Below are 12323 nucleotides of genomic sequence, written 5' to 3'. Positions count from 1 at the left end.
ATAGAATAGTTCTTTAAAAGCAGTTCCTTGAACCATTACACCCCGTGCCGGGTTATTGATTCCCACCATTTAACAAAGTGCAGGCTTGCCTCTTCTTATTTGTGTGGAAGCATCAAATGAAGCTACATCAGCGTTGATAGCAGAACATTGCCTCTGCATGACCCGACCTGAGGAAATTTATGTTCCCGCTCATTTATTTCCTTCAACACTTCACCTTGTTATTACAGTTTCATTTGCACCTGTATGTGTGTGTGTGTGTGTGTGTGTGTGGGTTTGACACAGTGAGGGGAAAGTGCACAAACGATATTCCGTACTGCTTGTTTTTGTGAATTCCTAAACTCTTAGTACTCAGTATAGCAGTAATATTATAGTATTATAGTGTAGCTGTGTTATTAGCTTTATTATTTCCACAGCTTTGCTATATTTATTTTTAAAAATAAAGTTTGACTGTAGCATTTTGAATTTTAAATGAATCTTTAAATTGACATTGGGCTTGAAATGCTTCTCATCCCCTTAAGGACAAGTATGGAAATGATGTTATTATTTCAAGTTGTGCAGATGTGTGTGTCCTTTTATATTTAAGTATTTTTACACCCATTTGTTTGCATCCTCTACAGTCAGGAACAAGATGAGGTACAGAGCTCTGGCCTGCATTAAGATTCAGAAGACTGTCCGCATGTGGTTGTGCAAGAAGAAGCACAAGCCACGGTGAGTCTGCCCCTGTTCCACACACACACACACACCCGTGCACGCACACACACACACACACACACACACACACACACACACACACACACACACACACACACACACACACACACACACACACACACACACACACACACACACACACACACACACACACACACACACACACACACACACACACACACTTGAACACATGCATCACTCCAACCATCTTTCTCTTCCGTGACCTTTGCCCTCTTATTTTTTATTTTACCCTGTACTCTCTCTGTCTTTATTCAAATGGCTTCACGCTTGGTGAATGACTGATGACTTTCCCACATCGTGCATTTAGGACTTCAAATCAATCTAAAAAGTAATCTGTTGTGAAATGACGTGTCACTCTGCTGCTTTGGGAAATACCACACGACTTGCCGTATTGGGTTGCACTTGGAAACATGGCTCCAGTGAAAGCAGCCATTTAGATAATGGGTTTCACAGAAAGGTTGTTGGGAGTAGATTTTAATTGTGAGTGGCAGATTGTTTAAGTAGAAACGTTTCAACACTTCGAACATGTAGTTATGAAGGTTGTTATTTCTAACAGTACAAAACAATCTGTCTATCTATACTATATAGATATATTTATGTAGATATATATACTGTATATTTATATATGGGGCATCATTCATTTCAGTCCATCTTTATTTATGTCTATATGGGGATATACAGTAGATACAGTTTTGGTCAGCTGACATTCAAATAACTGCTTGCTCCTATGACCTATGAGCAAATTGTATTAATATATGATAAGCAGGGTTAGCTAGTGCCCCTAAATCACATATGATCGGAATAATTCATGTTTATGCACCTGAGTTCAAGATGAGTCGTCATAAATATTTTTATGTTTTACAGGAAGAGAAAATAAAACATCGAAATTACATAAAAATTGGAGTTTGGAAGAAGTTTCAATGTTAAAATTAGCGAAAATGGTTTTAGAAATGTATTTCATATTCAGTAACAGCTGAGAAATTAACACTCAGAATTTCTTTCTATAAGAAATGTGTCACTTTTTAAATCAGTGTCCATTTGAATCAAACTCTTGTTGTTCTCCAATTTCTTAAAAGCATGTTTCCCTCCTCACAGCATCGATGGTATGGTGAAGGTTCAGAGTCTGAAGAAACACATGGAGCGGTTCAACGAGGTGGTGAGCGTGCTGAAGGAGGGCAAACAGGAGATGGCCAAACAGGTCCAGGAGCTGGCCTCCTCCATTGACGCTCTACAAGCCAAGATAAAGGTGAGTGACTGCCTTCACTTCCTGTAGCCCCCCCCCCCCCCCACAACATTGTACACGTTGCCTTTTTCTGAAGTACCCCGTGTCCCTGTCTTGTTCATTCTCTCATAACCTCGGGATCAAAAGAAGAGCCGGGCGGAGGAGAAAACACTCTCCTCTCCAATGATTTAATTTAGTGAGGCTGTTTTGCTAGATTATCAAACTGGGTTCATGAAATCCCAGCTCTCCCTGTGCAATAAGCACCAGTCTTATTGGACCCTCCAGGTGCAGCACATCATCACAAACGCATTCGATTATTATGCAGAGATCTGGGCTCTGATTTCGCTTGCGTCACCTGGATGGAATCATCAGGTGTGACTGGAATGCTCATGGGTTCCTCAAGGTATCCTGATTGACACCCACGCACCAGTGACTCTTGACCCTTCCTCTCCCCTCTACCTCCCCCTCTTCTCCTGTGTTCCTCTGTTGGCCCATTAGCAGCCCCACTGTGGACACTCGTGGCACCGTGCGTGCTCAGAAATCGCTCCCGGCATGGCATCGCTGAATGAATAATGCAGGAGGTGCCAATGGCTGTCATTCAGGCCTCTATACGTTGGGGACAAGACCTTGTCATCTTCCCTCCCTGTGTCACTCTAATGAATCTTCACGATGCTGTGACCTCTTCTCCCCTCACCGATTGTCTGACAAGTATAGCGGGGGGGGCTCAGCATTGTGGCGGCGGAGTGTCAGTCAGCAGCTTCCATTTGTTTTGCCACATGGGAAAGTTGTGCCATGGTAACTGATGAGTGCGTGCCAAGTCAGAATGAGTGAAAGATTGTCGTTCTCTCTTAAATGCCACTAGACAAAACTTGTATTTAACAAAACTCAGACTACTGTGCTGGGCGTCCTGCGGGAATCTCACCAGATATTATTATCCACAAACACCTTGTAGTGAAAGTGTTCAAAGCCAACCCAGGGTTCTGAACTCTACCGAGGCTCGAGGATGAGAATTGATTCAAAAGTTAGATGAAGTCAATTTAAAACGTCTGTGTTGATTTTGTGATGGTGACCTGTCACGCTCCTTCTCTCCAATCGTAGACCACGGTGATGACTTGGAAAGAGATCGACACAGAGTACCAGGGGCTGGTGAAGCGCTCGGAGCAGCTGCTCTCCTCCATGCAAAAGAAGAAGCAGGAGGAGGAGGAGGGCGAGAGGCTGAAGCACATCGAGGAGGAGATGGACAAAGAGAGGAAGAGGAGGGAGAAGGAGGAGCAGCGGCGCAAACAGGAGGAAGAGGACAGAAGACTGTAAGTGACAATGTTGTAGTTTATATAATGGGAGATGTATGAAACTATAAGCTGTCTGTCTCATCTAAGATTGTTTTTCTTTATCTATAAACGTTATAGGAAAGCAGAGATGGAGCTGAAGAGGAAGCAGGATGAAGGGGATAGAAAGAAGAGAGAAGAAGAGGAGAAAGTTATACAGGTTTGGACCTTCCTCTACTGTTGTAGATTCCTGCTGAAAGGTTGAAAAGTCCAGGACAAAAGTTTAGGAAAAGGACACAACATGTGTTTAGAAACCCAGTGAGGTAACGGACCCCTACTCCCCTGCAGGGGGACAGTATTATCACAGTTACACAAGATGGTTTCCCAGACTTCAGTGCTTCGGTTTCCACAGTATGTGTCACATTGTTTCTGGTAAAGTGAACAGGGTCTGAAATGTAATAGTTTCTCCCTGTTTCAAGGCCAAACATAAAAGAAACTGAGTGATTCAGTGGGCTTAGCCACAGACTGTGTTTTTCCAGGTATAGAGATTGGGATTTAAAAGTATTTAATCAGAGTTCAATCAGTTAACAAATTAGAGCGGCACTCAGAGGAGTGCAAACCTCTGCCAAGGCCCAACAGTCCCCTTCAATATATTAAACTTAAAGCTGCACCGAATGACCTCCTTTCAACATATGATATCAACAAGAATTTGCAAAAGTATACATAATGGCAATATAGCTAAAACAAGCAGATGATCAGTAAAACTGGTAGACATACAATGGATCTGCAACTAAAATATGATCGTTTAATAGTTTGAATACATTTTTATTCAAGTAGTTTTCCATAAGCATCCCAACACACCAAGGATATTTCTAAAACTGTCCCTTCTTCTGCAGCAACATAACAATAAGTTACCTTCAGGCAGATGTCAGGACTGTAGAAGAAGAATTTGACACAGCACCATACTGAGCTTACAAACGAATCCCACTGCAGAAAAAAAAAACAACGCTACACCACCAGATCGATTCTCATGTTTCTTCTCAGCGGTAAACTCTCCTCTCCGACTGAAACATTCATTTGCTCTTTGGACTCCCATGGCAACGGCCGGGTCATGACATTGGTCTGATTCCCTGAGGGTTTTCCGGGGGGGTCTTGATTGATGATTCCACTTCTACCACCGAGTTTCCCCCGTCACTGAAATACTTCATCCCCTATCTGGTCCTCCTCCTGGCCTTTCCTTACATCCATTCATCCGTCTTTTACATGCACATCCCACCTTGTCTACATCCACTGCTCTTTATATTCACTCAACAGCAGTGGGACATGTGCACCAGGACGTCATAGGCCACGTGTCTCAGGAGACAAAGTTTGTTTTTATCGTCCAGCTCTAAGACTCAAAGCAGCAGAAGTGAACTCTGTCAATGTGTAACTTCAGTGGCACTTCATGTGTTCTCTGCTGTGTCAAAGGTCCGTCTAGCACCGTACTCCTCCTCTCTCCAAACTTTTAAAAATGGTGTCCTTAAAAGTAATGTTATGTATGGGGCAGTTGGTGCATTCATGTGATGTCAAAATAATTGGAAAAACGAGTTCCCGACTGGGTAAATTCACGTGAATGTCATCGCAAGTCGGAAAAGACTCCTAAAGTTCACTTACAAACCAATCGACATAATTTTAAAATCAGCTCTAAAAAGTAGTTTCTAATGTCAACTTGTCAAATGTTTTACTTTTGTCATTTGCAAACTCTATGTCTTTCACAAGCGCTTAACTCCAGACATTTTTTATTGTCTGCATGTTTTAACATTTTTAAGTGCATGTTTCACACCTGAGCCTTTTTCTTTGCTCTTCATTATTATCTAAATATTAAAAAGATCTGTCAAGGTTTTGTTTAAACGCTCTAAACACATAAATACAACAATCTTTTCATGTCTTTTCCACATTCCGACTTCAAAGCACATGAACAAACCGATCTCAGAGCTCGGGAAATGTGCACTTCACTTTACTGTTTACTTTCTTACAGGGGAACATCACTAAAGTGGAGGCTTCCTAAGTGTTACCCTTATCACCCTCAGTGGTGTAATTCATATTTTTTGAGCTGCTAATTGTTTTGTGATCATCTCACATGCCTTATTCTCTTATTCTGCAAAAGATGAATTAGAGGATGTGTAGTCAGTAGAGATATTGATTTTGTAAATGGGTAATGGGACTTGGCTGTTTCCTTATGAAACATACAAATTAAACAGATATTCATAGAAAGTCTGCAAAAGGGGCAAATATTGTATTCAATAGTTCTATATGTGATCCTTTCATTTTGGATTTTCCTTGAATTCTGAGTGTGTAGCATCCCTTTTGACTTTTCTTTCCAAATATGTGTTTATATGTATGTATAGTGAGAGAAAAGAACCAAGAGAAATGTTAGAGTTTAAAGTAAAATGCAGATCATTGTTCAAACCATCCAAGTTTTCAGTTTTCTCATGCTTCAGTCTGATCATGTATCCGAGCTGATGGTTGGACCATTCTACAGCATGAATAATGTATTCTTTACTGGAAAGGTTTTCATTTATAAAGCTCCTCAGAGAAAAGGATCCATTGTGGACTTCATTTTCTATAAGTAGAAAGGTGCATGTACTGGATACAGCTGGATACATATATCTATTGATTCATACATTTACAGCACAGTCTGTTTGGCAAGTTCTACTGTAAAGAACAATTAATACGTTTTCTGATGCACAAAATAAAAAGCTGTAGTTTGAATATGGGTCAAACCAAATGTTCCTTGTTGTTTTATGCTTCTCGGTTGTGTCTAGACAAATGATCAGTAAAGCTTTATCAGCAGCCGGGATAAACAGGTCTAATCACAGCTCAGCAGAGCTCTAACTGTTATGAGGGGTCTGGCACTCATATCAGCACCGGTAATTAGACAGGATCTAGATTTTAGTAGATTTTATTGAATAAACACAATAACAGTAAAAATGTTGTGGTGTGTGTGTGTGTGTGTGTGTGTGTGTGTGGATACAGGCGGAGCTGGATGTCCAGCTGGCTCTGGAGCGTGAGGAGCAGGTCCAACGCACCACCATAGTGGAGCAGGAGAGACGAGACAGGGAGTTAGCCATGAGAATCGCCCACAGCGAGGCGGAGCTGATCACCGAGGAGGGCCAGTTGGACCCGAGCCTGCGCAGGTACTGCACCGCACGTGTGAACACAACGCACACCTTCGTGCAGACGTAAAACATGCATGTGTAACCGCGTCTCCTGTTGCTGTGTTTTCTCCCAGCGAAGAGACTTTTTCAGATCTTCCTATCTCCTCATCCTCAGCCAGAGCCATGTAAGATATCGTTGGGTCGTTCCGTGACCGCCCATGTCCAAGCACACCTAACACCAACAATGATCACTCCCTCCCTCCCTCACTGTCTGTCTGTAACTCGATCATAGCACTAAATCTCCCAGCTGATGAAAATAGACGCAAGATTACACCAGCAATGCAAAGCCAACAGAAAAAAAAATTACCAGTCAAATTAAGATGTTTGGTGTTTTATGTGGCAGGAATCATGAGTTATGCCATTTAAAATAATATTCATTTCTGATCTGCACTAGTCCGCAGTGTTAAAAGCTCGTCTGTTTCCTTTGCAGTGCTGGTGCACAACACAAGCTGATGAGCATGACCATGTATGTGATTCCCCTCTCTCTGACACTCACTGTAAACAAATGTAGCTTGTCAGGTGCTCATGTCCTCTAGATATATATATTTATATATATATATATATCGTTTATAACTGCTTCATAACTGTATGGTATTTACAAGAGAAATGTAACTTGATTCTCCATCTGCTACAACCTGCAATCCCATCTGTGATTTTAGTGGATTTTAATTTGAATCTTTACTTACTCCCTAACAACAACAGCTCACAATATTGATTTAGTTTTTTACAACTAAGATAAAATCACATTTGCAGAATGACATTCTTCTGTTGAACACTGGTGGTGATTGTGTGTGTAAGTAGAAACCAGACAACAAATCCAGACAGAGACAGAAATAACAAAGGTGGGGACAACTCAGGGTGTTTTATTAATTGCAGAACAGGCTCATCTACAATAAGAGCGGAGCTGAAACAAGTTAAACAAGTTGACAACAACCGTTTGGGCTCACGATTGAAATAATATCACCCCAATGAGCTTTGTCCTTTAATTGGCAGATGAACGAGTTGTTTCTGACGCAGGTAGAAGGTCGTTTGGCGAGCACACACCTCCACCAAGACCATTTCCCTATCTCAACATGTTTAAGTGTAATCACCATATTGCATGTATTGTGATCAGGTCGCACATCAGATATACAAAGATTTTCTGAAAAGTATAAAAAAAAGGCAAATAATACCAATTTTAAAATGAGTGATTTCTGGATCCGCCTGTTTATCCAGATCTGCTCCAAAATTGAATAGGTTCAAACCTTGGGTCATACCCCACCCCTCCAGAAAATCTTGTGGAAATAGGTTCAGTATTTCTTGAGTAACCCTGCTGACATACAGACAAATAAACTATAGGTAATTAAAAGAGTCAGTTAAAAAATGCAGAATAAATATCATAGGATCATTTTTTATTATTTTAAATGGTATCAGATAATATAATATTTGGAGCTATTGAGGGGCCCTGACTCTGACTGGCCTAACAAAAGGGTTGAGTAAAATAAAAGTAAAATAAAATGTATCTATTTATTTATGTATATAAATAAATACAGAAATAAATAATGTAGAAAAGTATAAATATATCAATTATAAATGTAGAAATACACAGAAGATAATAGAAGAAATAATAAATAGAAATACAGAAATAGCCTTTTCCATGTATGTATTTAATCATTTATATCAAAGCGTTTTTTTGGGCTCTCATAGTTGAAAACTGAAACCACTGTTTCGGACACAGCTCTGACGTTTCTCACCCACACACAGTATACTGTAGGACCACGCCCTTCATACTCCTGAACCATAATCTGAATTTGAACTCGGATACTTTCTCATTATCCGTGTCTCTTAATTTCCACAGCTCCGCTCTGTGTTTAATGCCGGGAGAAGTTCTCTCTCTCTCTCTGTGCGCTCCTGTATCTGCAGTGAAAACAGAATTACATTTGATCCAATAGCCTGTAATCGTGTCAGTGTTGGCTCAGGCACCCAAGGGGCCACACATGTGTCTCCATACAATTCCTGTTGTAAGGCTAGTGTTGCATGTGCACACACCAGAACTTACACACACACGAAGGCATGCATGCAGAAGTACACACATAAACACACGCATTGGCTGCCATTGTTGGCATGTAGCTGAAGGTTGACCTAGAGACCTCAGACTCCCCCCACCTTCCTCTTCCTCCACCTTCCCCTTCCCCCAGATTCCTCTTCCCCAAATCACCTATTTCATGATCACCTGCAATCAAAAGCCTTTGGCCTTCGTTGCACTTCCACTTCCTCGCTGGCAAGTCTCAGCCAGACTCAGTTTCATCTTTCCAGTCAGTATGAATTAAACGCAAATGGCCGGGTAATCTGCTTGAGGTTTTTCGTAGATCCGTAATCCTGTACGCTGAGACAGTGGCAGCCATGCTGACTGTAAATAGAGGAGGTAAATCCTTTGTATTATTGAATTAGCAGCTCCAGCTCAGCAGGGAGGCAGGAGACATGAGATCAGACCTGCTGCAGCAGTCGTGTGAGCAGCTGAAACTCTGCACGGTCGGTTTGATTTATAAAGTAATGCAGGCTTTCTGCTTTTTCCAGTCATCTCACGTTTTCGCTAACATAAAAAAACCCTGACAACGCCAGCAGATGTACAGTGAGCAGGCATCTGGCAAATTGTAACATCAGAATAGCTTTGCATTATTTTAAGTGGAGTTGAAACAGCAGGATGTGAGAATATGGACAGACTCCGCTCTTCCGCTCCCCTGCTGTCTGACCAGCCTCTATGGTGAATTTGAAAGAAGTGACACATGCATATTTTTTCCCCTCTCTCGCCCGTGCTCGTCTCCTCCTTGCCACAGAGGTCCCCAGGTGCAGGCTACGAAAGCCGCCGCTGGTGTGAAGAAGTATGATCTCAGCAAGTGGAAGTATGCCGAGCTGCGAGATGTCATCAACACCTCCTGCGGTGAGAAATCCCTAAACACTCTCAAGCTGTACAACAAAAAAAAAAGTGTATGTGCGCCGAACCAGCCGGGACGAACACTGCGAGGTGGAGGAGATATTAGTGACACACCTCTTTGCCCTGCTTCACTACGAATATATTTACAGCCTGCAGCCCCCGCGTTACATAATTCAGCAGCAGCTCATGTTTTGTCACTTTTCTCATCCAGAAATTGCGCAGCACACTCTAAAAACACAAACACAAGTTCTCCATCTGCACTCTGGCACTTTTTCCCTCTCTGTAATTTTGTTTTGAGTAGCTGAAGTGACTGTTAAAGAGCTGAGACTGCAGATGTGGACACGAGATGTCTTGGCTGAGAAAATCAAAAGATCGATTCGAGGAAGTTCCCACAGCTGCTGTGGCTCATCAGCATTCGCTTTAGTGGGGGGAGAGAGGAAATTATCGCCATTATGGAGGATGGCAGACTCCTGCCCTCTCCTAGCCGCTCGTCAGTCAGTGTGAAAAGCAGAAGGCTCTCTGCCGGCTCCCTCGACGACGCTTCTATAAGTGCCACTGTATACAGTGTGTTACACTCTCTGATGAAGACAGTTGGCTAATTTGTGAACCCATTTGCTTTGCTGGTGCTGGTGCTGGTGGTGATATCAAAAAGTTGTGTGAGGAGTCTGACTGATCATGTTCTCTACAAGTCATGTTTTATATAACAGGGATGAAAACACACTGTGCTATGAGACCCTCACACCCCTTATTACCTCACATGTTTGTTTGTAACCAAGACTACACAACAATAACCGGATGGATAACCGCAAAACTTGGTGAAAGGTTGCAGTATGGGTCAGGGAAGAACCCATTTTATTTTGGTGTAGATCCAGGATTTGTTTTGTTTTCACTAACATTATGAGTTTGTCATACTTTCATGTTGCGTCACGAGTTCATGCTTGGTGCCGCTGTTTGATTCCTCAGACATCGAGCTGCTGGCGGCCTGCAGAGAGGAGTTCCACCGTCGCCTGAAGGTGTATCACGCGTGGAAATCCAAGAACAAGAAACGCGACGATGACGGCAGTGACCAGAGGGCTCCGAAATCTATCACCGATTATGGTTAGTGGTACAAAGTCCTCTCAGTAGTACACTTTCATGACATGCTTCACCTGCGGATACGAGCACTGATCTGTGTTCCCTCACACCTCACCTCCAGGTACGTTAGGTTCCGGGTGACTTTTATTTTCTCCGCTTTTGCCTCTGCTCAAATAGCCTGCCTGTGTTTTCTAACATTCAATTAGCCGTCGAAACGCCAAAACGGCTCAAAATGCAGCCACCTTCTGTCTGGCTCCGTCAGAAATATTTGTTTTTAATTAGCAAGTAACTGCCAGACATGGCTCGTCAGGTTCAGCGACTGCTTGTGTGACAGCTCGCTGCTTCGCTCATTTCACTCTCAGCTCAACCAAGCATGGAGCATCTCACACACACACACACACACACACACACACACACACACACACACACACACACACACACACACACACACACACACACACACACACACACACACACACACACACACACACACACACACACACACACACACACACACACACACACACACACACACACACACACACACGCGTTCTGCGTTCCCCTTCTTTTTCGTCTCAAATAACAAACATTAAACTTGAAGGGGAAGGAGGAACATTAGATTCCCCGTAGCTTCTACTTTCACGATATTTACTTGCCTCTCTCTTTTGATATGATAGCTCCTGAAAGTCGTACTGGCTGCGCTTTGTTCGTCTTATATCTGGATCCTGTTCTTGGCCTCCGCTGATGCACCAGGGCTCTTATCAGAGCCATTTCATAAGAGGCTAAAAGCTGCTTTACGTGGCTGTTCCCTTGCAGTGTTTACTTGGGCATTTCCTGGGTCCTTTGTGATCTTTCTATGTTTTGAAAGCTTTAATCTTTGTTTTCTGCCCGGCTCGGTTTGTTTTTGCTGAAAGTAAAAGATGAAAAAAACAAATTTGAAACCTAAATAAGAGATGTTTTGTTGAAAGCACTCCCTCTTACAATGTTACTCCGGAGATAAACAAACCATCGAATGTTCAAATGATCGCACTTTGTCTCGCTGTCCCTCTGCAGCCGAACAGAACCCAGCTCCTCCGATGACGGCCCAGCATCAGGAAGTGGCCATGAACCGGCAGCAGCGCTACTTCCGCATTCCCTTCATCCGGCCCGCGGACCAGTACAAGGACCCGCAGAATAAAAAGAAGGGCTGGTGGTACGCCCACTTTGATGGGCCCTGGATAGCCAGACAGATGGAGCTTCACCCAGACAAACAGCCCATTGTGTTGGTCTCAGGTGAGTCAGCAGCTTCGGTCGTATCTCTAAAAACGTTTGTATACTTGCTTTATTTTAGGGTTTCATGTAAGCTTTTTTTTTCAATTATTTTCTTTCAAATTACCAATTTAACATTTATGCTAATGTTTCCTAACATCTTTGGCCTGGGGCAAACAAATGAAATGTAGAGTCGACTTGTCCCTGCCTCACAGGTGGTACTGTTAGTCCTAAGCATTGATGAGAGCTAATCCACCTTAAAAAAAAAAACTTTTTCTTCTCTTTCTTTCTTTCTCTCCCTAATAATCTTGATATTTTTGAAATAATTTTTCGTCTATTTATTTATTGTCTTCCTTTGTTACCTAATCAGGTTGTCGGGCCTGTTAAAAAGGTTGTGATAATATATGTATCGGTCTGATCTGGTATTGTTTGGTAACGTATGTTATGTCTCTGTGGTTAATTAAAAATAAAAACAAATAGTTTAATTTTCAAGGATTTTAAAGGGCTAAATTATAAAAGTATTTTACAAAAGAAATATGGTAATAATTGTGTCACAGAATGTTTTTCATCTTGTGTTGCCACAGATTTATCTCAGGTTTGGAAATGTTGGTTTAGTAACCAAAATACCCAATTCCCTGTCAGAACTATATATACACAAAATCTTAATAATT

The 12323-nt window shown here is 42.1% G+C and overlaps 1 protein-coding gene across 3 annotated transcripts in view; it reads left to right on the top strand.

Annotated features, from left to right (window-relative positions):
• myo6b (myosin VIb) overlaps positions 1-12323 on the top strand; it is a 37133-nt gene that overhangs the window by 23560 nt on the left and 1250 nt on the right. For 2 of the 3 annotated variants that reach the window (XM_034576182.1, XM_034576183.1), the window contains 8 exons: positions 618-708; positions 1828-1978; positions 3053-3261; positions 3361-3439; positions 6235-6395; positions 9233-9336; positions 10294-10428; positions 11458-11676. In XM_034576182.1, the coding sequence (XP_034432073.1) occupies positions 618-708; positions 1828-1978; positions 3053-3261; positions 3361-3439; positions 6235-6395; positions 9233-9336; positions 10294-10428; positions 11458-11676 (1149 nt within the window). Of the gene's footprint in view, positions 1-617; positions 709-1827; positions 1979-3052; positions 3262-3360; positions 3440-6234; positions 6396-6490; positions 6542-9232; positions 9337-10293; positions 10429-11457; positions 11677-12323 lie in introns of all 3 variants that reach the window. The other variant, XM_034576181.1, reaches the window with a different exon arrangement.

The sequence above is a fragment of the Hippoglossus hippoglossus genome, chromosome 22 (assembly GCF_009819705.1).
Source record: "Hippoglossus hippoglossus isolate fHipHip1 chromosome 22, fHipHip1.pri, whole genome shotgun sequence".
Taxonomy (NCBI): domain Eukaryota; kingdom Metazoa; phylum Chordata; class Actinopteri; order Pleuronectiformes; family Pleuronectidae; genus Hippoglossus; species Hippoglossus hippoglossus.
This window is presented reverse-complemented; position numbering and strand designations above follow the sequence as displayed.